Source organism: Alnus glutinosa, chromosome 1, assembly GCF_958979055.1.
Source record: "Alnus glutinosa chromosome 1, dhAlnGlut1.1, whole genome shotgun sequence".
NCBI lineage: Eukaryota > Viridiplantae > Streptophyta > Magnoliopsida > Fagales > Betulaceae > Alnus > Alnus glutinosa.
Genome location: NC_084886.1, coordinates 7,749,362 through 7,775,639, shown reverse-complemented (window position 1 = coordinate 7,775,639; position 26,278 = coordinate 7,749,362). Strand labels below are relative to the sequence as shown.

Below are 26,278 nucleotides of genomic sequence, written 5' to 3'. Positions count from 1 at the left end.
TAAGCTGCATCTACAGTATCCTAGCCCTTGCCACCTAGACTACTAACATTATGTTATAATCAAAAAATGACGAATGTGTGTTTAAAAGAGTGTGGGCTACATAATCAAATTTTGTTAGGCCTCTCTATTAACCAATTACGCACGGAAAAAACACTATTTAAATTGAGTCAAACACTTTTCCTCTTTCAATTTACTTTACTTCTCAAATGAAATAATGAATAAGCATTGGAGTGACCCCGTTGGACTGCTAACGGGACACTTTGATCTTTCCTTTCTCCTTATCTTGCAAGTGCTCTTGATCAAGGATTTTGTGTACGATCGACAGACTTTTTAGATTGCTATTTTTTCAAACTGCACATTCTAAAACCGTTAAACCAAACGAACACAATTCCGTATTCCATTTGACATATACAAAAGGGATGGAATAGCCCTTCATGTAGGTATGAGATCATCCATACACTCAAAACTTCTTATGCCAATTTCTTCATGAGATTTTATCTCTTCAGGAATTAGTTAAGGCACAAAAGAGTTAGCTTAGTGGTGAGAGTTTATTTGCATTAATTTTTCTTCTTGTAAGCTCTTAACTTTCATTTGATAAAGAATACCATAACTCTTGATTACGACTGAACATGCAGCCTTGTAGAATCTAGTTGCTTGCAATTTGAGAATATATGGGACAGAAGCAAAACCCTCTCGAGACCAAATCCACGCATTAGATTACTTGTTGGCACTGCTTGGTTAGATGCAATACTTGATTTCTCAGCAATGCAATAGCAGTACTATAAAGTTCTTGGCATCTCACTCATAGTAAGTCCTGATTCTGGCTTTAGTTGCGCTTGCAAAGAAGCTTCAAATTGCAGCATCCAATCATGTTCACAAAAATTCTACATGATGTTTACCTTTATATATATCTCCGTAAGGGAACAATCTAATGACATTAGGAGGACTCTGGCTTTTGTAATTGTATATGAAATAGCTACACGCATTGGTTTCATCCAGAAAAGATATATATTGGTGCAGAGTCAAATGGTGAAGGGGCGACAGAACCAGAACCTTGTTATTTGATATGAAAGTCATTTTGCCAAAATAGACAAATTAGAAATGAATTTATGAAATCTGAAACAGACATTTTACTTGTGGCAGAACAACTAGCCCTTTAGCACCATTAACACTTAAAATGTCTCTCACCTTTTGATATAACGATGAGTTGAACCTCCCATCCAATCAACCAAAAACGTGGAATTCTAATAGCAATCTTGTGGCCCATTCAGAAGTACTGAATCCTTTAAAGTCAGGCCTCCAAAGCTGTCTGCCTCAAACAATCAACATTACACAATCCAACTGATCTCACCATGTCTCCCAACCTGTCATGGTCAAATGATTCCAACAGTCAGTCATATTAATTTCGACAGCTAAACTTATCAGCAAAACTAAGCTAAACCCATGTCACGTTGGCTTACAAGCGTTTTTTTTAATTGACTTACAATGTCAACTACTTTAGAAAAAAAAAATAAAAGTGTGTAAAACACGTTGTCAACCAGTGAGATATGGGTGTGAAGTGTAGAATTATTCAATAAAAAAAAAAAAGCATAGAAAATTTAAGATTCTTGAGTAGATAAACTGACCGGTCAAAGCTATTTCTTGCTCTCTCTGATTGATCTGTGCTGTTCCTCGCCTTTCCAGACCGATCCATACTCCTTCTTGACTTCTCCCTCCTGTCAGTGCTGGTTCTTGATTTTTCCCTATGGTCTGTGCTCAGCCTAGACTTTTCCCTCTGCCCAGTACTAGTCCTGGACTTCTCTCTGTGCTCTGTGCTTGGTCTGGACTTTTGGTCTGTGGCAATCAGTGGGTTCTCTGATTGTTCTGTACTTTCCCCACACACAATCTGCAGACGGGGTAGTTTCTCCACGGCTGATATGAACTTTCTGAGATGCTTTAAGTACTCTGGATAGAGTTCCAAGTTGCAGTGATTTCCTCCTTTAATCCACAAAGGTTCATACTTCTCTTTACAAAGCTCCCAGAGCTGCTTACCATGGGAGAAATCCACAATTTCATCTTCAGTTCCCTGCAATCACCAAAAGGAGTATCCACTAACTAGGAATGATTAATGATTTCTATGACAATAACTTATCTGAATTTACATTTATGAGAAGGCAGGAACTGTTATAAACATTTAGTTTACCAGAGTAAATGTAAATCTTTGTGCAGCTCAGGGACAAGAGATAATTAATCAAAGAAAAGATACATGCACTTACATGAATTACGAGAACTGGGGAATTGACTAGTGGAATCTTATCAATGTTCTGCAACAGAAACAAAAAAGGGTGCCTTTTAATAAAAAGACTACATGTTATCTCATGCAAAACAACAAAGCTACAGTTTAAAAAGGTATTGAGGGTAAAAACCTTGTATATGTCAAACCAGAATGTTCGCTTCACTGGGTACATGACACGCAGGCCAGACAGGATGGGACTGTGAAGAATTACGGCTCTCAATCGTGGCAAATGGACAGCCAGTTCCAGAGCAGGTCCACTACCAACCGACTGGCCATACAAGATAGTGTCTTCCTCCTTCACTCCATATGTCTCTTCAAGGCATTTATAAGCAGCCTCTATGTCGGCATATGTGTCCTGCTCACTCGGCTAATGGGTACAGATATACCACATAATTTAGCAGTCAAATCTCTTTTACAACGTTGGTAAAACCAAGTAAGCGGCAGTGGTTTACAGGCAAAATACTTGTCGGAAACTCATGATCTAAATTGGTTAAGAAACTGAGTGAAAATGTGGTTAGAAAACAAATGTTGGATGTTTTGAGTTGTTTTTTAATGCATTTGTCTCGAGAACAAAAAACAAAGATGGCCCTCAGTTCTAAAATCCAATGTATTTATCACACCCTGCTCACTTTTGATTCAGTTAAATGCCGTGCTGATCACTGATCAAAACATAACAAACAGTTGCAATGAATCAGTGACCAAAAACTTGTGCTTATGTGACCAAAAGATAGCAATTTACATGAGTTTTCTTTTCAATTCGTTCCTTATGGAATCAAGCACATCAATGCAGAAGATTTTGTACATTATTTACATGGGGGATGCCACACAATATGGGTAATGCCCCCAGATATTAGAATTCAAAGTTTGTATTCTTTCTTCTTTGACAAAAAAACAAATGCATGCTGGGCTAATGACAAGATCATTTTAGAGGTAAAAATAGAGAGAATGTACCTTTCCAGACGACTGTCCATATCCAGAATAGTCGTACCTGCAAGTTGCAACGCACAGAAAATCATACTGATTCTTAATTTGACTGACTGGAAATTCAAGAGAAATAAATATCATAATTCTATCAAAGAAAACATCGATTTCTTTTTGGTTTAGAAAAACAAAACTAAAACTGACCCCATAAGATTTACGCCAAGGTGAAGGCTAAGCTCAGTGAAAATGTGATACATCTGGCCAAGATCAGCGGCATTGCCATGGGAGTAGAGCACAGTCATAGATGCCGAGGGGTTCTTCACGTACATAGCAACAATCTCATTCCCTCTCTTGGTGTTCAGCTTCAACACATCCACGTCCTCTCTGGGATGAACATCCGACATCCTCATTTTCCCGGTGGACGCATCGACAAATATGGTATACGATGGCGGGTCCGGTGGAAAGAATGCAAATTTAGCAGCCATCGAAGATGTCGCAGACCCCATTTTGATCCAAAAAAAAAAAAAGAGGCACGGTTTACGTGATATTAATTAACTGGTTTGGATGACAACAGTTGGTGAGAACTGCATGGTAGAGTTTGGCCTTGTCTCTGCTTGCTTGAGAAAGAGAGAGATTTTGATGTGTAAGAGTAGGAGATTAGTGGAAAGATTTGAGTGTCTGGGAATTCAATAATTTGTAGTCTAGTGGTTTATGTTTGGTTCCTGAGAAAAATCTTTAGAGCTTTGATTTATGGGTATGGGAGCGTGGAGAGAGAGAGAAGACAGGAGAAAGGACAAAGACCTGGGAAGGAATTTTTGTCAGATTTTCCGCTGAGAGTTACAGAGAGAGAGAGAGAGAGAGAGAGAGAAAGGACAAAGCCATGGTAAGGAATGATTTCCGCTCTCTAATAAGAGAAACGATATTTTTCCTTGTACATCTTATTTAATTTATCTTTTGATTTATGGGATTGTCCACAAATATTATGGTAAATTTGAAATTTTGTTGTATGTAGATATAAAAAGACATAAATTTATTACAAATCGGTTTATAGAAAATTTCATACAACCCATATATAAAATGACATGTGTCCTTTAAACATGTGAGAATCACATTTTTTTTTTTTTATTAATGCTATTAAAAAGCATGCGAGAAATATAAACTATTAAAACAACATGTGATTCTCACATGTTAAGGGACACATGTCAATCTCATATGTGGATTGTATGAAATTTCAAACAAACCGATTTGTAGAAAAATTTTATCCTACAAAAAATATATAGGAAATATAAGTGTATTATTTCTCACCCAATAAATGGTTACAAGTTACCTTCAAGCAGAAGGATATCAACAAAGAATTTGGATTAGATGCGGTAAAAAAAATTTAAACTATTTAGGAAACGGACGAATGGAAATTAAAATTTGAATAATGTAGTTTTTTTTAATTTTACGGCACTTAAGCCAAATTCATAAGGAAATACCAAAACTTTTCATCCAATTTGTTTTCTTGATATATGGACTTATGGTTTTTGTGTTTTGGATAAAATTATTTTTAATCTAGTCTATTAAATTAAAATCCGTTTAAAATACGGACAATTCTCAAACACATTTTTAATATAATTAACAAAACATATATACATTTTTAATATAATTAACAAAACATATGATTTTCACATTATATTTTCAAAATAAGAAATTGAAAATATCAAACGGTCAAATTTATAGAATCAGGCTATCCTTTACAAAAGCAATTAATTTATTAAGAAAGGGCCACACCAATAGTTAATGGATGTTAATCTTTTGCTTTCTCTAAATCAAATGTTGTATCTCAATTAGAATGACGTTTTAGTGGATCATAGGAGCCAAAACGAACAATTAGTACATATTTTGGAATTCACACTACTTATCTTTTCGAATTTTGAAAGTTCTTTTGGACGAGAGAGTGGGCCAATCACACCTACCTCTTCCGCTCAAGAAAGGGCATGAATACCCTACTCTTAAGATATGATACATTTACAATTTTTGTGTGATTTTTGTATAATTCTAATAACTTTTTTTAAGATTAATCATTGAATATTTAGAACCCACATATAGAAAAAACAGATCTAATAGTTAGTTTGAAAAAAAATTATTTGAACTGTACAAGAACTGTGTCAAGAGTCGTACAACAATCATTTCTCTCTTATATCTCGTTGGCATGAACTTTTGATCGGTAACTGTATTTAGTAGACTAATATTATATAATTGAGATGATATGACAATAAAAATTTATCATTAATTTTTTTTTTTACAAGTCAGGTCGAACGTGTCTCCCGCTTTGCTCTATATAATAGTCTACTAAATTACATTTATTGTTTTAATTTATAGAATCCAAAAAAGCTTAAAGTCGTTTTGATGACTCTTGTGCTTAATAAATTGAAGGAATAGGAGAAAAAGGAGAGGAATAATGATGAATGGGTGGGGGCTGAGGAATAAAAAAGAAAAAGGAAAATGAATGGGGGTGGGGTGTGGAGTTGAAAGAGGAGAGAAGGGGGGGCAGCCCATGATTGCCTTGAATGACTGGTTATATTTCTTCCTTTTTCACTATTTGTTAAGCTCCGCCACTCAAGCGTGTTAATGCTAAAAGGAAAGCAGCAATCATTCTCTTTTTCGGTGTGTCCTAGACGCCCACACGTTGCTTCTTCCCAAATGTTGGCAAAGGGCCAGGGGTGGAAGTGCCACCCGTATCATACCCTCTTGGGCTCTTGGGATTGTAATACTTAAAAGTAAGAATAACGTTATTTGGTAGATTTTTATATAATTATCCTATAATTAGGATGTTATGATAGATAAAACTAATTATTGGGTTTTTTTTTATTATTATTTTAGAAGTATTAGTTTAAATGTTGATTTTCACTGTCACATCATTTTAAGTGTTGTTAAAACAGTTTTTGGTTTGGTTGCATAAGCCTATAAAAACTCGTTTTTGTCATTTCCTACAAAACAGGAAGCTAGGTAAGGATGCTTGTTGGGGGTGCCAACTAGTCCCATTCCGATGCTTAAATTAGTTTTTTGGATAATCTGTATGAATGCATCAGTAACAATAATTTCAGCTCGTGGAATACCTGATGGTAGATATGTATTTATAGTAAACATAGAGTCGGTTATTCTTGGAAATGGTAGGAGTTGGCTCTCTGATTATGGGTCTCCACTTTCGGAACGTGGGTAGTCGCATAGTCCGGAACGTGGACCTTCGTATCTTCCGGAACGTGGGCTTTCACGTGTTAGATGGGTGTGTATTCTTATACTCAGATTGTGTGCATTCACGTTTCGATACCTGATTGATCAGGACGTGGGTCGGGATGTGTTTGAGACACGTTCCCGATATTTCGAGATCTCGGTCTTCTCATTGCTTTTTTGGGATTGTTTCCGACTAGGATTAGTTGGGCCGAGGGACTGATCATGTTGGTCGATTTTTGAATCCGATTAAGGGGCCTAAGGGATGGGCCATCATATAGCCCAAACCCTAGGCCCGAGCAAGGGGATCGATTGATGGGCCCAGTTAAGATGGTCATGTTGGGGGCTTTCGTGCTCATTAAAGTTTAATGATTTAAATACAAATGAGATGATAGTTTTGGAAGAGAAAAGTTTATTTACCCCTTGGAAATTATAGAAGCAACCAGAGCGTCAGTTCCCATCATATCCCCCTATTTAAATTATTTGTGAGGGTTTCAATTTTTAATTGATTAGCAATCTATTTTCTGGAAATAATTGACAAGTGGAATAGTGGCTTCTCTAACAATTTTGTCTCGCTTTAAATTCAATTTTTATGTCATAAATAAGGATAAGTGGATGCTTTTTGTTGGAGGAGTATGAGTAGGTCTTCCGTATGTAATGGACCCGCCCTTTTCCTCTTTGATTTGCTGCATATGTGAGCATGCAGTCACATCCAATCATGGCCATCAAGCCTTGTTGATTTTATTTTTATTTTTATTTTTGTAGATAAGCCTTTGTTGATTTTATTATTATTATTTTATTTATATTTTAGATAGGCCTAGTTGATTTTAAGGTTGCAGCTGATCTCGAAAAGAAATAATATTTGTACATATTTTATACACACTCATATTTAGCGTGAAATTCATGCATGTTAGATCAATCCCATATTCATAAGTCCCACATCAAATATGAGTGTGTACAAAAAAGTGTGTACGAATAACAAATCTATATGCTTAATGCTTACTCCTTCTTTATGACCTTCCACGCAATCAACTTCTAGCCACCAAAAAATACAGCTCTTTATTTGCCTATACTTTTTTTTTTTTTTTTCATTCTCAATCTTTCTTCCCTCCAGATAAAGTGGGAATTACCCACTTTTGTAAGTTTAATTCAAAATCAACAATGTGGATAGAATATATATATATATAATGGAAACCATTTTCATTAAAAATTGGATTTATTAAAGTAACATGGGCCAACCTGACCGAGTTTAGAGTTGAGGCCCATACTCATCCTTGTCCGATGGCATGCATGGGCCCACCTTCCTTCACACTCATTGACCTTTAGAAAGAAGAGAGCTAGTTACTCTAGAATTTATTTATTATTATTATTTTTTTCTGATGTTTGATTACGTTTCGCTTTGGGAGAGATAACAAAAGAGAGAGAGAAAAAATAAAATAAAAAATAGGCATTAAGTGGGCATACATTCAAGTGTGGATCCGGCTTGATGCGGTAGTAAAACTTTAAAAAATTTGCTTTAAAAACTTAATAATAAAAAATTTATTAAAATTTTAAAATTATAAAAAAATAATAATAATTAAAAAGCAAAAGCTATTAAAAACTAAAAAAACAAAAGGGGTGGCCATTTTTGGCCGAACCACCCCCTTGGCCGATATGGAGTGGACTAACCACCCCAATGTTCTTTGGGGGTGGGCCGGGTGGCCGGGCCAAAAAAAAAAAAGGTTTGGTGCGAGGACAACTCGGTAAGCTAAGGGGACCGAAAAGACTAGACTCGACCATCGATTCTGATTCGCTTGCTTCTTGCCATGGCCAGAATCGGAGTCTTGAAACATGGTCTTTCTGACCGGGGTTTCAGTTGATATTCACCCACACATTCTAGTAGGTCCGCTACATCATTGGCTGTTGAAGATTATGATCCAATCTGGGCCATGAACATCATGGGTCATCAAAATGTCAAAATTAACCCACATTCTCAACATGGCTCAATTGCGTTTTCCCAGAAGCCCTTGCCAATATCTTCTTAGTTTTGGTTTCAATAATGGCCAGAAGCAAGTGAACTAAAATCGGCAATTGAGCTTGGTCTTTTGGGTCCCTTTGGCTTACCGAGTTGTCCTCACAGCCTTGCCGATTTTGGTTTTTGGGGGGTGGTCCGATCACCTCCAAAACCCAAACCTTTTTTTTTTTGTTTTGGCCCTTTTGGGGTGGCCGGACCACCCCCTTGGCAAAAAATGGGGTAGGCGGCCACTCCCTTGGCCAACATCGGCCACCCCTTTTGTTTTTTTAGTTTTTAATAGTTTTGCTTTTTAATTATTATTATTATTATTATTTTATAATTTGTAAGTTTCAATAAATTTTTTATTCTTATGTTTTTAAAACAAATTTTTTTAAGTGGAAATCTACTACAACATCGGTAGTTTTCACTACCGCATGCAAGCCAGATCCTTCACGTTTTATACACTCTAGCATTATTCTAAAAGTTAGCATTAATAATGTCTTCATTTTCTTCTCCCTTTTCCATCTGTCTTTTCTTTCAAATGTCATAAATGCCTTCCATTATATAAAAGAAATTGTTCCCAAAATAGAAACATACATATATACTCATACTAATTTGAGAACATTAATTCTAGCATTGATCGCATCTCTCATCTATATATGTAATCTTAATTCAAAATGATCAATAATACATAAGAAATGTTGACAGGGGGAATCCAAATAATTTCCCAATATATTCTAAGCTCTATTATTATTTCTCTATTTTCCTTTTCCATGCCCCTGAAGAATATATACTTTCAATTTTCTGTCCCAATTAAATCCAAATATTTGGTTTGGGGCTGGACAATGCTGGTGGCCGGGCATGTGGAAGAACATGGTTGTGGCTGCTATAGGTTGATTATCACTAATTAATTAAATAAATGGCGCAATTTCCGATAATGAAAGATACTTGCGGTGGTGGCCGGCGCCGTTGGTTTTGGCCTTGTGATCGAATTTACCGAGCCACACGGTCCTCTAGGGACACCCACTGAAATGAAGTTGGAAGGAACGCTAGCTTTCGATTTTCTAATTCCTACGTTCAAAACCGGCACATCGATCACTACTTTTTATGCTAATGAGTTGGTGATGGCAGGTACTGTTTACTGAATTAAATTCAGAAATTACTAATAATTTAGACAGTGAATTTTTTTATAAGAAATTCACCGGTCCAAATAAATTTTAGGTTGTCCAATTATTTACTTAGGCAAATGAATCTCATATAAGGTCTCCAATCCTACATATGTTAATTATTCGTGCATATAATTGTTGTGAATCCTAATACCTAGTCATTTGCCCATTTATGACTTGATGTGATTTCTGTATTGATGATGTTTTCAACCGATGAGGATCTCTTGTAAATAACAATGCAATCAGACAAATATTCTTTAACCAAGTAATGTTATCTAGTAAACTCTTTTATAATTGCCATACAATTGGATGATGTGGTAGTAAAAATTAACTATTGGATCAGGGCTTTTAAAAAAAAAAAAAACCGTCAAATACTGATCCAATAACTAATTTTTACTGAAAGAAGTCTACTAATTAAATAGAATTACTCAATCTTAAACCATGCTACATATACTCAAAAAAACAAAAACATAAATCAAATTGAAGGTCTGGAAATACAAAGAAAAAATGAAAGTAGGCATTGAGAGGGGGATCGAGATTGGTTGCAATTTCTTGTTTGGATTGCAACGGATTTTCGACTGTGATTGTGAGAAGCTTCCAAAAAGACTTACATGTTTGAGCAGGTGCTTCGATCGATAGTCTAAGACTCACTAGAGTACATGGATCCCACGATTTCCATTAAAAATCTCTTTAAAAAAGAAATTTAAAAAAGAATAAAAAGAAAGAAAGAAAGAAGAAAAAGAAACGAAGATAGAGGATGGTAGTTCCTTTATTAATAGGACAATGCATGGTGTTGATACAAATTTTCGGTAGATGATGTGTCACCCTGCGATTCATTTGAGTTCTTCTTATTTGGATTTGTAAAATAAGAACTGCGTCGGGGGATGCCGACAATCCCGCTCCGATGCCTATGTTAGTAGGCAACTTGAGAAATAGAATGCAGAGTGATTTTGAGGAGATAATATGTTTTATAATACTTGGGAACCCTTTGTATTTATAGAGGTTTTGGTGTAACCAAGTGGTTCTGCAAATCCAAGGTTTTCAGGGATCTACAGTTGAAGGCGACGTGGACTCGAATGTATGGATCTTTCGGGAATCGCAATCATATGACTTGGGTATACGGATTTCTCAGAATCCGCTAACTCTTTGGTGTGATTCCTGTTGCACATCTTGAAATGGAATATCTTTGATTTGTATTCCTTAAATCTCGAGTGGTTCCGAAATACTCGAAATCTTGAGTTGTTTCGAGATGCTCGAGCTCTCGGATGATGCATTGTGCCCAAGTAGATTGGCCTGATCGGGTGGACCAAATGGGCCCAAGTGGTATGGTTGAGCCTGGCACCCAAAGAGACCGATATTTTCCCTAACACATGGTGCCGAATTGGCTGATGCTGCTTCTTGTTTTTAGGGGTTTTAGGGTTTGCTAGCACATCAACTCACTTTTCCATCTCATTGAAAAGAACAAAGAAAGGCATAGAAGTGCATCAACTCACTTTTCCATCTCATTTATGCTGCTTCATCAGCTTCCATATGGGGAAAAGCAGGTAACGAATAAAATACGCATAGAAAAACAGTCTACAGAGTTGCCAACCTCGGTGAACCAAGCAGAGCTCTTCTCGTTGATCGCATGGCGGCACCGCGGCAGACAGGCGCAAAACACACGTACCTTCCATTCCACGGTACCGATTAATGCACCACCCTGCTGGGACCATTAGTACGTTTATCGTCCAAAAGGAGTTTAATTTTATTATTATGTTGATTAAAATTAATTACATTGAGATTCTCGTACTAGGTAATCCAACTGACACATGGAATGACACGAGTCTTGATGCATTAATTTGTTTTTATATTTAATAACCAATCATTTTCCATATTCAACGTGGAAAAGGCGGATGTTGGAACAGCAGTCCATCGCTCTGACTTGCACTACTACTCCTATTTCACCAGATTCTGCATTCATTTATTTTCCTCTGACAGATCGACATACCCAAATTAAGAAGGAAATTAATTAAGGAAGACAGAAATGGCGCCCATCAAGCTCGCCTGCCTCTTTCTAGTGTTTCTTTCTACTACTACTGCGTGCCTCTCCTTACCACATTCATCCCAAGATAAAACTGCAAGCACAGAAGTTGATGCTGTTTCAAGTGCAAAGGTAATTTTTCGTATATTATCTACCTATCTATTTGGTTAAATTGAAAGGTTAATGTTTCGTATATACTGTTATCTACGAATTATTACCAGCTGGGAGTTGTGGAAAATGGAAGGGGTACTACTACGACCAGTACTGTTTATAGAAACAAGAGGATAAAGGGAAGGAAAATGGCGGCGGCTGGGAATGAGACGAAGGAACAGAAGAAAGATGAGGGTGCAGTTAATGGAAGGACGTCATCAAACATATCAAGTACTGAAGAAGGCTCAAATGTAGGATATAGCCGTTTTCCTGAAGAAGATGATGAGGCAGGTTTAGGTTTTGTCGCTTTCAATGCTGATTACAAAGCACCAAGGCACCACCCACCTGCGAATAACTGACCAAATTTACTTAATAAAGCTTCTTTTTTCTTTCACTTTCTTGCTTCATATAATTTTTTTTTTTGAAGTCCTAGTAAGAATATTGAGTAGTACTGTTGCGAATAGTTATCATATGATTGATTTCTTTGATGCCAATATTGAGAGTAAAACAGTCGAATTAAGCAAGTCAGTTAATGGACTAATTATTCCGACATTCACAGTCAACAGTTTGCTGTATTTTATATATATATGAAGATTTGATTGCTGAAGTTTTCTGTTATCAATTATTAGAGCAAGTTTGGATGGAAGAGTTCTATGTATTTATTTATACACCACTTCAAATGGTGTCCTTCTTGTACTTGAGTGACAACTTGTGTTATAAGTCTATTCCATCCATGGTAATTAACCATTTTACACAGTACTTTACACAGTACTCCTTGGATTTATCACCTGTGACATCTTGGAGGTTCTATTGACCACCTATATGCTTGTCCATCCCATTTGTGGATGATAGGTTGAGCTAAAATTAAATCGAGTACTTTGTAATTAAGCGAAAAAGGTTCAATTCCCGCCATTACTTGTGAAAGTAGGATCTCATAGAAGTTAGCATCCGGCCCGTACGTGAAGCTTGAAGATATGCTCAAAAAATTCTTGAGCCATTGTTGCTTAAGAATTATAAATATATCTATTTAATTAAAATTAATCGCAGTGGTATTTCTTTTATATATAATATATATTTAATTAAATTCATTAAAACGACATTGTTTGTGATGTTATTGGATTTTACTGCTATGAATAACCGTGCTTATGTGGATAATAATAACATGACGCAGATATGGATACCTAAAAGTGATAACCGTATTATGCGAAGATGCATAATAATCGTACTCGCATCCACATTTTTACCCCTATGTAGAATGCATCTGAGGTAGTGATGGCAAAACAGGTTATGGTATCAAGATCGGGTTAAGCCGCTAACCCATTAAGGTTAACCTAAACCCAACATGATTAGTTAAACAAATTGACACCTTAAACCCAAACACAACACGTTTATGAGCCATGTAACCCGACACGACATGACTAACCCGTTTAGCTAACAGGTCGTGCAAGGTTGACACGACTCGTCTAACCCAATTGGTTTTCTTTTTAGATTTTTTTTAGTATTTCCAGATAAGGTATATACATCGATCTCTCACATAGAAAAAAAAAAAAAAAAATCACAATCACCTACTTTGTTTCGACCAATTTAATCAAGAGAATTAAGGTATTTTAGGGTCAACGAAACAAACAACAATGATGAGCCAATCCACGATTCCATAGTTCACAATGTTTGCATGTTACTGCTACGTGATAGTGAGGATGCAAGTGTTTTCACCTTAGCTCAGAGAGAGAGAGAGAGAGAGAGAGAGAGAGTGAGTGACGCTGTTGGAACAGCGCTGGACGACTGGAGTCTGGAGAGTGGTGGAGATGAGTTGGACTTGGACTTGGAGTCTTGGACGGTGCCGCTAGAGGGAGCTTAGGAGAGGACAGCGCCGCTGGAGGGAGTGTTAGGATGTTAGCTTAGGATCAAAAACTGTGATCTTATGGAAGTTTTTGCCAATTTGGTTTTTTTTTTTTTGTGGGCTGGGGGTGGGGGTGTGGGGGTTGGGTTGACCTGTTTATGACCCAAAGTCAATTAATATAAACTCAAACCTTATAATATTATGTTGTGTTCATGTCAGATTTGCAGGTCGTGTAAAAAATTGTCTATCATAGTCTGATGGCTAAAAACAAACAATGTGATCAGTTAAGGCTGCTTACACTACAAAATCAAAAGAAAAAAAAAGAAAAAGAAAAAGAAAAAAAGCATATGAAGAAAAATCATCTGGAATCAATTATATACGGTTTTTTCTGGACAATTTAAATATAATGTTGCTAAATGAATTTCTAGATGGTTTGGGCCAAACCTTTGGGAATTCCAGACGGTTTGGGACCAAACCGTCTAGATTTACATTTTTTTAATGATATTATTTTGTTTAGGGTTTAGGTGCCACCAGGTTAATTTTCGTCTACGGTGCCAATGGAGACTACGAGTGGACCGTCTGTAGCTAGTGGATCCGAATTGAGGGACAGAGCCTTGCTTGCATTTTCCAGTCTCTCGGCTCCGGAGACCGCAAACATTGCTCTCTCGTCTATAGCTGGTGGATCCAGATCGAGGGACAGAGCAGTCACCGTCTCTCCCTCAACGCCCAATCAAATCTCCTCCCTATGATTCCTTCCCACCTCTCCTGATTCAATGCCATCACCAAACTCACCCTGAAATGCGACCACATATCCGAGAGCATCGGCGACGACGCACTCATCCTCATCTCGCTCAAATGTCGCAACCTCATGCGCCTCAAGCTTCGAGTGTCGACAACTCCGCCACTAGAGATCTGAGGCGGTTGCTTCGATTGGCTCGATTCAGAAGGGCCGAAAGCGATTGAGGGTTAGGTCTTGGATGGTTGTGATGTTTCAGGGTTATTTCTTTATAAAAAAATTTTGGTTGTCAAAAGAAACGGAAAAATCTAATGGATGTGGTGAAATTTGGGGGCATCACGCGGATTGATGACATGGCGTAGGAAAAAAAATTCAGACGGTTTTAGAACTTAAATTTTATGGACGGTTTGGTAAAAGCCATCCATAAAATTATTTGGAAATAACATTTATAGACGGTTTCATCCAAAACCGTCTATAAATTTATAGACGGTTTCATCAAAAACCGTATGAAAATGTTAAATTTCAGACGGTTTAGTTAAAACCATCTAGAATTTTATAGACGGTTTAATAAAACCATCCATAATTAATTTTTTACAGACAGTTTTAAAAAAATTATTTGCAATTTTTTTTTTCTAGACGGTTTTAGAAACCATTTAGAAAAAAATCGTCCATAAATACCCTTATTTTTGTACTGTTAAACTCATTCACCACCCTACTAAACAATGTGAGCTAAGGTTGCTTATAATTAAAGTTATACTCTTTTTGTTTTTGGTGAATTAATTAATCATTTTATTGTCAACCTCATAAGTAGGGGTGTACAATCGGTTGTAACTGTAGTTATTTCTTCATAACCGCAACCGGATACCCGGTTATTCCCATTTAAATAACCACATCTGCAATCGATGACCGTTGTAGTTATTATCAACCACTGGTTATCCGATTATTAACCAAGTAATCGGTTTTTATACATTGTTGATTTATTTTTTTTTTATTTTTTTTTTCAGTTTTTTTTAATCCAATATCTAACCATTCAATATTTAATGCCAAATAATAAATACTACTGGATGTGCATAATTTTATTTACCATTCATCTCAATGAGCTCGCATTCAAGTCCATAGATTAAATAAAATGAATGTAAAAAAAAAAATTAAACAAAGAAATATTATAAAATATATTGACAATTGTATTTTAATTAAAATATTATGACAATTCAAAAAAAAAAAAAAAACCAAACCTTCCTTAAAAAACTTAAGATGATTCATTCCTTGAATTTAAAGGTTGAGTTTGAGGCTCATCTACAATAAATTTAATTATCTGTATATATATATATAAGTCGGTTACCGGTTACCCGTTTATTAACCGGTTTCCTAAAACCCTATAACAGGTAATGGCAATCGGAGTACCCAGTTATCCGGTTGCGGTTATTTCTGGTTTTTCAATTTCCCAGTTAGTGATTATTAACAATTGCTAGTTATTAGCGGTTAATAATCGCTTCGCTTGTACACCCCTACTCGGAAGAATAAGTAATGCTCAACCCAATAATAATTGTGCATATATGGGCCGTAACTTGTAAGCCAGTAGTTGCACAATGCAGCCGTTTAAGACGAAAATAAAAAATAAAAAATAAAATGCCACAGCTATATGGAGAAAATTTGGGTTTTCTCCAAAATTTATGTCAAACCTCTCCCAAAATTTGTGTAAACTATCTCTTCCTTTAATTGGTACATGGATTTTTATTCTAAAGCTACCTTTTAAAGTACACTATCAGCAATTTATCTTCGATTTTCTTTAATTTAAATAACAAAACTATTTTTTGTTTCTATATCTAAATACACTCCACGATAACTTCCATTATCTATCTGTATACAATTAAACTAATATTTATTTATAACAAAATACAAATTCCCTAGCTATCCTCACATTCTTTACAAAATCTCAACACATAAAAGTCAAAGAGAGCAAAGAGAAATATTTGTGTTAAAATAATAGATAAAGAAGCTAAAATGCTACTCAATGTATTAAGTAGCACTGTACTATGCATAAAATTTAGAGAAAGTATTGATATTTGCTGGATGGATTTTTGTTTTTTTTTTTTTTTTTTTTTAACTTTTTGGATTTTTTTTCTTCCATATTTAAAGAAAATAAACAAATTTTGAAGAAGATGGTGAGAGCTAATGAAAAAGATATATACAAGCTAAGGTATTCCTAAGGGAAGGTACCTTGTGGTTTTCATTGTGAATCCTTCCAATATTCTGAGGCTAGCTCAATGCTTCTCCACACTTGCCTAACCCTTGGTCCTTTTCTCCTCCTGCTTTTGGTGACCACCAATTACGCCACTACTAGCTATAGCTAGGACCCGCTTAGTGGTCCATTTTTACCCGCCAATGCTCCATAACCATTTCCTGAAAATGTAATCAATTTTGTAGTTTCGAAAAACCCTACTATATATATATGACTAGGCAAAATAATGGAGATTGGATCATGATCTCTATAATTTTTTTTAAAATTGGGATTCTTAAATTATGTGAATTTAGATCATTTTTTTTTGCATCAAACGGTATAAAAAATGCTACATATTAAATATTTTTCATAATTATTTGAAATACTCAAAATAATTTATTTAATAAATTTTAGCGGAGAATGGAAGCCTTTATCTAAATTCGAATATATATATATATATATTTTAGAAAAAATACACTTTAGCCTCATGAACTTAGCACTCTTTTTGCACTTTAGCCTCATGAACTTAGCACTCTTTTTGCACTTATACCTCTAAAATTGGGTTAAATATTATTTAACCCTTTAAACTAATAACCAAGTTTTTTTATAAAGCATCATGAATTTCATAATTTGGCCCTTCAAACATCATGTCAATTTGTTATTATTTAGCCCCATCTATCAGTCTTGACTGTTATGTTGGACAAAAATAAAATTTGACCAAAATATTTCAAAAATACACTTATTTTGACTATTAAAAAACTAAAATTACTCTTTTATTTATTAATTAGTAAAAAAAATGGCAATTTTTGTTTCTCAATTTTCAAAACAAATGTATTTTTGGAATATTTTGGCCAAATTTGATTTTTCATTCAATATAATGGTCAAGTACGACAGATGAGACTAAGTTGCAACAAATTAATAATCTGAATGGCCAAAGCATGACAGTTGTCAATTCATAGTACTTTATAAAAAATATTGGTAGTTGAGGCTGGACTAAATTATATTTAATTATCTAAAATTTAAAAAGTGATATTTAGGCTTTTCATACTATCATTTCACGTCAAATTAGACATTTTAATATTTTTCTACCTAAAAGACCTTAAAGTTATTAAAAAATAACCAAATTTTTTTTACAAAATAGGTGATAGTTTTAGAGTTTAAAGTATATTTTGTTTAAGAAGTGATAGTATGTACTTTGTGAGGTTGAAGTATATATATATATATATAGAAGTGATAGTATATATGTACTTTATGATTCCGAATTTCCGAGTAGACCAACCAAATAATGGAAGCCAAAATCACATTTTGACCTTTCCATCAGTTCCCCGAGAAGTTAACTCCTCGGCAGGCAGGCAGGCCCAGGCTAGCACCATGTCTTCCACCTCCGACATGGCTACTACGCACATCCTAGTGTTTCCGTACCCAGCACAAGGCCACATGCTACCACTCCTGGACCTGACACACCAGTTCGCCCTCCGTGGCCTCACCATCACCATCTTCGTCACCCCAAAGAACCTCCCCATCCTCTCCCCTCTCCTCTCCATCCACCCCTCCATTCAAACCCTCGTCCTCCCCTTCCCTCCCCACCCCAACCTACCCCAAGGCGTCGAGAACGTCAGGGACATCGGCAGCGCTGGAAACATACACATCATCGGCGCCTTGCGCCAGCTCCACGACCCGCTTCTCCGCTGGTTCCATTCCCACCCGTCTCCCCCTGAAGCCATCGTCTCAGACTTCTTCTTGGGCTGGACCCTACGCCTTGCCCAGCAGCTCCGCATCCCCAGGATAGCTTTCTTCTCGTCCAGTGCGTTTCTGGCCTCCGTCAATTACCACTGCTGGCGCAATACGAGAATCGTTTCATCTACACCGCTCGCTCACTTTCCCGATCTCCCCAGATCGCCATCCTTCAAGCAGGAGCATCTGCCTTCCCGCTTCCTCACCTACAGCGAATCCAACCCCGACACAGCGTTCCTGAAGGATGACGACCTCGCAAATACGTCGAGCTGGGCTTGCATTTTCAACAGCTTCGACGAACTGGAAGGCCAATTCTTGGATCACCTCCGGAAAGTCGTGGGGCACGTGCGCGTCTACGGGGTCGGGCCGCTGAGTTTAGTAGGGATCAACGACGGTGCCAATCGGGGCAGTCCGGACTCCGATTCGGGCACCGACGTGCTCGCGTGGCTCGATGGGTGCCCCGACGGGTCAGTTCTCTACGTCTGCTTTGGGAGCCAGAAGTTGTTGAACAGACAGCAAATGGAGGCCCTGGCGTCCGGGCTCGAAAAGAGCGGGACCCGATTCGTGTGGGTGGTGAAAGCGGGCACGACCCAACAGGAGGCTGACGGGTACGGCGTCGTACCGGAGGGGTTCGAGGAACGGGTGGATGGAAGGGGAGTGATAGTGAAGGGGTGGGCGCCACAGGTGAGGATACTGAGCCACGTTGCGGTGGGAGGGTTTGTGAGTCACTGCGGGTGGAACTCGGTGCTGGAAGGGATAGTGGGGGGGACGATGATCCTGGGTTGGCCAATGGAGGCCGACCAGTTCGTGAACGCCAGGCTGCTGGTGGAGGACATGGGCGTGGCCGTGAGGGTGTGCGAGGGCGCCGACTCGGTGCCTGATCCTGCCCACTTGGCGGGGCTGATAGCCGAGTCGATGGGCGGGGAGAGTGGTCAGAAAGCGAGGGCAAGGGAACTCAGAGATAAGGCGCTTGAAGCGGTGAGGGATGATGGAAGCTCTTCCAGGGATTTGGATGCTCTTGTCAAGGAGCTCCGACCGAGTCACGATGCTTCATGTAGATTTCTCCAGTAAGAAAGCTACATGAATTCAAAAACAGAAAAGAAAAGGAAAGAAAGAAAGAAATGATGGGAGCTCTATATTCTACTTTATTTTATCAATATTTGATTTTTGCGTTGGCAGCAGAGACAAAATTTCTTAATTCGCATGTTCCACAAACTTTCCTCTCATCTGGCTTGTGTTATGTTCTGCCAAAAAGAAAAAGGAAAAAAAAAATCTTATGACTTTTTATTTCAGTCAAGGAATCTATTCAAGAAACTTTCTCAAGATAATTCAGAGTAAAATAGATAGCACTGTTCCAAACCTGACAAAATAGTAGCAGTAATATATGCTTTTAGGGCAAGTTTAGGACACCAAATGATCATTCTTTTTAAGAATGAGCAGGCATAGCCACAGGTATGAATGAGAATACAAAAAATTTGAATGGTTTTTATTCTTTTCGTTTGATGACAAGACATAATTCTTAAAATATTCTTTTACTAAAATTGAATCAAAATTCTTAAAAATATTTGAATTCAAAAAATTATATTTCAAAAAAAACCATTATTTTTCTCTTCTTAGTTCTTACACCCAAAAATTAAAAATAAATTGACAACATGAGTGGCCGGCCAATCGCCACTATTAGTGGAGGTGTGATGAAAAAGGGAGTAGAGAGTGTAGAGCTGTAGACCAAGAACCTTCCTCTGATGTGAAATCACCAAATAACTAGAAAAGTATTAAAAAGAGCACATAATTAATGATGACTCATTCAAGCAAAAGCTCACACCCAATTAAGGAATTGGAAATCCAGGTAAGAAGGGCATCGTGAAAATATGAAACGGAGAGGATTCTTTCTATTTAATGTAACAGTTAAGATATAATTATTTTTGTACATGTTATTATACCTTTATTTTTACGCTAAATAAAGAGAATAGATAGAGAGAAACATCGTCCATGAAAATAGAGAATCCTTGTATAGTCTGCCAAAAAATTAACATCTCAAAGATGTCGTGAGAGTTGTAACTCATCCAAAGCTTAAGATAATCTTTCACTTTGTGCAATCTACCCTACTTAACTGTCAAAGGGGTTGCAATATCTCCCATACAATCAAAAATGAAAAAAATACCACACATAAAATTATTTTTTTATTGAAAAAACGAAAAAAAAAAAAAAAAAAAAAAAAAAAGCCCAAAAATGCCGTGACCCATGGCTGCGGTTCAATTTCAGAAATTTTTGCCTTTTTTTTTTTTTTTTTTTTTCTTCTTCATATCTATTATATCTCTTTGGTAGTTAAGCAAGGTACATTAGAAAAATTGAAAGTTTTGAAGAACATTATTGTTGGGGATAAATCCCACTCAACCCGATCCAAAGAGGAGATTCAAAAGTCAAAAAAGGTCCAAACAGATAAGAATAATGATCAGATAAGAATAATGATCATATCAGAAGTCTAAGAAGATATCAGATCAGAAGTCTAAGAAGATATCAGATTGGAAGTCTAAGAAGATATCCAATTATAAGTCTAATAAAGGATTAAAGTCCAATTAGAACTCTGACAACAGTTCTAGATCAACAAGGAGCAGAAGTCCTAATCCAGGTTTGACTCCACCTCTATGCCTATAAATAGGCTCATACCCCAGGTATAAACTAAGACTCAGTTTTTATGCATAGAGCATTATTTTCTCACAGAAGCTAACTTAGGCATTGGAGCGGGATCCCCGGAAGGGTCCCTAGGTTTTGTTGTTTTGCAGAGTTATTGAGAAGCGTGAAGAACATCAAAGGAACGTGCAGATTCACACCATACCGGAAACTGTACCAACAGTTTGGCGCCGTCTGTGGGAAACGATTATTCGTTCCTCATAAAAGAAAAAGAAGATCCAGCATGGTGATGAACACACGTTTCGGAAGCCAGACCAATCGACAGCCCGTGGCCCCACAGGAACCGGTTATTCAGAATAATTTGCAGCCTCCATCGAACCCTCCCCCGGGGGGTGGAGATCAAGATCGCATAGCAGCGTTGGAAGCCCAGATTGAATCCTTAACACAGCGGAATGCCGAGTTGCTGCGAAGGAGGCCGGAACAGCCCAATCCCGAGATGAACAGGGATGAGCGTGAAGAAGAAGATCACAACAGCAACATTAATCCTCGGAGGGAGGATGACCACCAAGGAGATCTGAGCAGAGTTATTGCCGAGCTGGAGAGAAGGTGCACGTACATGGAGATGGAAAGAAAAGACAAAAGCATATCCGTAATGGTGGACAAGCTCCTAATGGGTACAGACTCACCCTTCACCAGACGGGTGGCAGACTATCAGCTTCCCGATAAGTTTAAGGTACCATAAATTCTAAGTTATGCAGGAGACAGAGATCCCTTGGATCACCTAGAGAATTTCAAAGCTCATCTAGACCTTCACGGGACACCCGATGAAGTAGCATGTCGGGCCTTCCCTCTTACTCTTTCGGGGAATGCCCGAGACTGGTTCAGGAAGCTGCCCCCGAATTCCGTTGATCAGTTCAAGGAATTGTCCAAGATATTCCTAACGGAGTTATTGGCTTTCCGGACAAGGAAGAAGCCTTCGGGATATTTGCTATCATTGCACCAGCAGGGCAACGAGAGTCTTAAGGAGTTTATGGCTCAGTTCAACCGAGAGAAGGCTACGGTCGAAGATCCGACCGAGGATATGATCTTTGCTGCCATTTATCAGGGAATTTCACTCGATGAGCCGTTGATGAAAAAGTTGATCCGGAAGCAACCGAGTACCTTGCAGGGCATCATGGATAAGGTAGAAGAATTCATTAATCAGGAAGAGACGCTGAAGTCTATGGCCAGTTCTAGACTACCCCGAAAGACAGCCCCAGAAAAGAAAAGGAAAGAATTCAGGAAAGCTGATGGGGAAGAGCAGAGGCAGGTAAAGAAGTTCAAAGATTACAACTTTACACCTCTCAATGCCGAGATATCAGAAGTCCTCATGGAGATCAAGAGAGATCCAGCGTTTCGGGAACCGCAAAAGATACCAGGTAATCCTCCTTATAGGAATGCAGGGAAGTATTGTGATTTCCATAAACAACCAGGTCATTACGCCGAGGGGTGCGTAACCCTAAGGTTGTTAATAGAAGAATTCATAAAGAATGGCAAGCTAGTTCGGTTCTTGGGAGAGCGACGGAACCATCCAGGAAATAACAGGCCTCGGAATCATCAGGACTATCAACCCCGAGATCAACAGCCACGGGATTACTATCCCCGAGACCGTCCTCAGCTAGACGAGAGGCATCAAGAGAATGCTCCCCGAGATGACATAGAAAGAAGAGAGGACCGAAGAAGCAGAAGCCCACAGCATAGAGAGCCGAGGCAACAACAGTATTTGCCCGTGATCCCATAAAAAGGACTCTCAGGAATTTCAGGCTTGCTTTTATTTTTTAGCATTTATATTTGCAAAGAAATAGACTTTTATTTTTAATTCAGACTGGACAGAAAATTCCCCAGATTTTGGGAATAAGTATTTTCAGAATAAATGAATAAAGCTGACTTAAGCATCGGAGTGTTCCCGGTCTAGGCACCGGGAACCCGTCGATATCGCTTATTTTGTAGGTAAAGCCGCTCGGATCAGTCCTAGCCGAGTGCAAGAAGAAACTTCTCGGATCAGTCCTAGCCGAGAAGGAGCCTCTCGGATCAGTCCTAGCTGAGAGCAAGAAGAAACTTCTCGGATCAGTCATAGCCGAGAGCAAGAAGAAACTTCTCGAATCAGTCATAGCCGAGAAGGAGCCTCTCGGATCAGTCCTAACCGAGAGCAAGAAAAAACTTCTCGGACCAGTCCTAGCCGAGAAGGAGCCTCTCGGATCAGTCCTAGCCGAGAGTAAGAAAAAACTTCTCGGACCAGTCCTAGCCGAGAGTCTCGGATCAATCCTAACCGAGTCCAAGAAGAAAACTCTCGGATCAGTCCTAGCCGAGAGTCTCGGATCAGTCCTAGCCGAGTCCAAGAAGAAAACTCTCGGATCAGTCCTAGCCGAGAGTCTCGGATCAGTCCTTGCCAAGAGCAACAAGAAAGCATTCTCGGATCAATCATTGCCGAGAGAGAGAAATAAAGAGAGCTAGGGGGGTCGGATTTAACCCTCGGGTTTTGCAGGTTTTTCAAGAGATAGGGAGAAAACCCTAAGGAAAAACAAGAAGGTAATGGGGGGTAAGATTTAACCCTCAGGTTTTGCAGGTTAGCAGGTTTTCAGAAGGAGACAAAGATCGGGTTTCCTTAGACATGGAATTCCCATTATTCAAGCAAGCTTCGGATAAGAGAATTTTGGGGTAACTGTTGGGGATAAATCTCACTCAACCCGATCCAAAGAGGAGATTCAAAAGTCAAAAAAGGTCCAAACAGATAAGAATAATGATCATATCAGAAGTCTAAGAAGATATCAGATCAGAAGTCTAAGAAGATATCGGATTGGAAGTCTAAGAAGATATCCAATTATAAGTCTAATAAAGGATTAAAGTCCAATTAGAACTCTGACAGCAGTTCTAGATCAACAAGGAGCAGAAGTCCTAATCCAGGTTTGACTCCACCTCTATGCCTATAAATAGGCTCATAACCCAGGTATAAACTAAGACTCAGTTTTTATGCATAGAGCATTATTTTCTCACAGAAGCTAACTTAGGCATCGGAGCGGGATCCCCGGAAGGGTCCCTAGGTTTTGTTGTTTTGCAGAGTTATTGAGAAGCGTGAAGAACATCAAAGGAACGTGCAGATTCACACCATACCGGAAACTGTACCAACAATTATAAACTGAGTAGTAGCTTAGTGGGTAAAGTGTAGTTGCCCCTATATTTATAGTGTCTGAAAAAGAGTGCTATTTTTTCGGGTTAAAGACATATTTGGTACTTAATGTTTAAAAACTTTATTTTTTGATACTTCGGTTTTATTTTGCTTCATAAATAGTATTTGGGTTTTGTAAAAAGAACTGGCGTGGTATCTTAGTCTATTTTTTCGTCCAAATTAAAAAATATAAAATAAAAATATTTAAAAATTAATTAGAAATATTAGAACACAAAAAAAAAAAAAAGAATTGAAAAAAAAAAGAAAGAAGATAAAGTCGCTTTTTCCTACTTTCTCTTTATTGGAGAAGAAAAAGTCGCTTTTTCTACGTAAATCATTTCCCAAAATCACATTTCCAGCGGTCGTTCCACAAGAAGTTGACTCCTCCAGCAGGCAGGCTAGCACCATGTCTTCCACCTCCGGCATGGCAACACACATCCTGGTGTTTCCGTACCCAGCCCAAGGCCACATGCTCGCACTCCTGGACCTGACGCACCAGCTCGCCCTTCGTGGCCTCACCATCACCATCTTCGTCACACCAAAGAACCTCCCAATCCTCTCCCCTCTCCTCTGCACCCACCCCTCCATCCAAACCCTCGTCCTCCCCCTCCCTCCCCACCCCAAACTACCCCAAGGCGTCGAGAACGTCAGGGACATCGGCAACGCTGGAAACATACCCATCATTGGCGCCTTGCGCCAGCTCCACGACCCGCTTCTCCGCTGGTTCCACTCCCACCCGTCTCCCCCTGTGGCCATCGTCTCCGACTTCTTCCTCGGCTGGACCCTACGCCTTGCCCAGCAGCTCCGCATCCCTAGGATCGCTTTCTTCTCGGTTGCTGCGTTTTTTGTCTCTGTCATTGACCACTGCTGGCACAATTCGAGAAGCGTTTCTTCTACACCGCTCGTTCACTTTCCCGATCTCCCCAGTTCGCCGTCCTTCAAGCAGGAACATCTGCCTTCCATCTTCCGCTTCTACAGCGAATCCAACCCCGACACGGCGTTCCTGAAGGATGACATGCTCGCAAATACGTCTAGTTGGGCTTGCATTTTCAACAGCTTCGACGAACTGGAACGCCAATACTTGGACCACCTCGGGAGAGTCATGGGACACACGCGCATCTACGGGGTCGGGCCGCTGAGTTTAGTGGGGATCAACGACGGTGCCAATCGGAGCAAGCCGGACTCCGATTCGGACACCGGCGTGCTAGCGTGGCTCGATGGGTGCCCCGACGGGTCAGTTCTCTACGTCTGCTTCGGGAGCCAGAAATTGTTGAACAGACAGCAAATGGAAGCCTTGGCGTTGGGGCTCGAAAAGAGCGGGACCCGATTCGTGTGGGTGGTGAAAGCGGGCACGACCCAACAGGAGGCTGACGGGTACGGCGTCGTACCGGAGGGGTTCGAGGAACGGGTGGGCGGAAGGGGAGTGATAGTGAAGGGGTGGGCGCCACAGGTGAGGATACTGAGCCACGTTGCGGTGGGAGGGTTTGTGAGTCACTGCGGGTGGAACTCGGTGCTGGAAGGGATAGTGGGGGGTACGATGATCCTGGGTTGGCCAATGGAGGCCGACCAGTTCTTGAACGCCAGGCTGCTGGTGGAGAACATGGGCGTGGCCGTGAGGGTGTGCGAGGGCGCTGGCTCGGTGCCTGATCCTGCCCACTTGGCGGGGCTGATAGCCGAGTCGATGGGCGGGGAGAGTGCTCAGAAAGCGAGAGCAAGGGCACTCAGAGATAAGGCGCTTGAAGCGGTGAGGGATGATGGGAGCTCTTCCAGGGATTTGGATGCTCTTGTCAAGGAGCTAGCCCACCTCCGACCGAGTCACGATGCTTGACGTTCCGGCAACACCGCCAGTTGTTACCTCCTTTCGCCGGCGAGCGACCCCCCGCCAGGATGTTATTCCTTATAATTTTCTGTATTTGTTTTTCCTGTTGTAGGTTACCCTTTACAGACTGCCCCGTCAGAATTTAGATCAATAATGAACTTTACTGCTCTCTCTTTAGATCTTTAACCGTAGCTCATGCGTAACTGGAGACAATTTCTGCAGTCCATGTTATAGTTAGGCAGGTGTGCTCAAAGTCAAACTTTGCATTGGTGAGAAAAGTCTATCTTTGGACTCTGACTTTGTTTGTCAGGGACTCTTTGCATCGGTAAAAAGACCCCTAATCTTCATGGAAAA

General features: G+C 39.1%; 4 protein-coding genes across 4 annotated transcripts; 3 read left to right on the top strand and 1 right to left on the bottom strand.

Moving 5' to 3' along the window:
* Positions 1–1,030: 1,030 nt before the first annotated feature.
* LOC133870080 (uncharacterized) lies at positions 1,031–4,092 on the bottom strand. Its single transcript, XM_062307124.1, has 6 exons — positions 3,401–4,092; positions 3,227–3,263; positions 2,406–2,642; positions 2,256–2,303; positions 1,626–2,065; positions 1,031–1,364 (listed from the first exon to the last, which is right to left on the bottom strand). Exons 1-6 carry the CDS (start codon positions 3,700–3,702, stop codon positions 1,292–1,294), a joined length of 1,137 nt encoding a protein of 378 aa, XP_062163108.1. The 5' UTR covers positions 3,703–4,092; the 3' UTR covers positions 1,031–1,291.
* A 7,499-nt stretch (positions 4,093–11,591) lies between these two features.
* On the top strand, positions 11,592–12,097 carry LOC133864681 (protein GOLVEN 7). Its single transcript, XM_062301120.1, has 2 exons — positions 11,592–11,720; positions 11,810–12,097. Exons 1-2 carry the CDS (start codon positions 11,592–11,594, stop codon positions 12,095–12,097), a joined length of 417 nt encoding a protein of 138 aa, XP_062157104.1.
* A 5,684-nt stretch (positions 12,098–17,781) lies between these two features.
* Positions 17,782–19,525, top strand: LOC133870070 (UDP-glycosyltransferase 89A2-like). The gene has a single exon (XM_062307114.1). It carries the CDS (start codon positions 17,787–17,789, stop codon positions 19,338–19,340), a length of 1,554 nt encoding a protein of 517 aa, XP_062163098.1. The 5' UTR covers positions 17,782–17,786; the 3' UTR covers positions 19,341–19,525.
* Positions 19,526–24,427: 4,902 nt separating this feature from the next.
* On the top strand, positions 24,428–26,095 carry LOC133870061 (UDP-glycosyltransferase 89A2-like). Its single transcript, XM_062307105.1, has one exon. The coding sequence runs from the start codon at positions 24,512–24,514 to the stop codon at positions 25,931–25,933; it is 1,422 nt and encodes a 473-aa protein (XP_062163089.1). The 5' UTR covers positions 24,428–24,511; the 3' UTR covers positions 25,934–26,095.
* The last annotated feature ends 183 nt before the right edge of the window (positions 26,096–26,278 follow it).

Coding starts and splice junctions, on each gene's coding strand:
- LOC133864681 (XM_062301120.1), top strand. CDS start 11,592: ATGGCGCCCATCAAGCTCGCCTGCCTCTTTCTAGTGTTTCTTTCTACT. Junction 11,721..11,809: donor ATGCTGTTTCAAGTGCAAAG/GTAATTTTTCGT, acceptor AATTATTACCAG/CTGGGAGTTGTGGAAAATGG.
- LOC133870080 (XM_062307124.1), bottom strand. CDS start 3,702: ATGGGGTCTGCGACATCTTCGATGGCTGCTAAATTTGCATTCTTTCCA. Junction 2,643..3,226: donor ATGGACAGTCGTCTGGAAAG/GTACATTCTCTC, acceptor TGTACCCATTAG/CCGAGTGAGCAGGACACATA. Junction 1,365..1,625: donor GCAAGAAATAGCTTTGACCG/GTCAGTTTATCT, acceptor TGACCATGACAG/GTTGGGAGACATGGTGAGAT.
- LOC133870070 (XM_062307114.1), top strand. CDS start 17,787: ATGATTCCGAATTTCCGAGTAGACCAACCAAATAATGGAAGCCAAAAT.
- LOC133870061 (XM_062307105.1), top strand. CDS start 24,512: ATGTCTTCCACCTCCGGCATGGCAACACACATCCTGGTGTTTCCGTAC.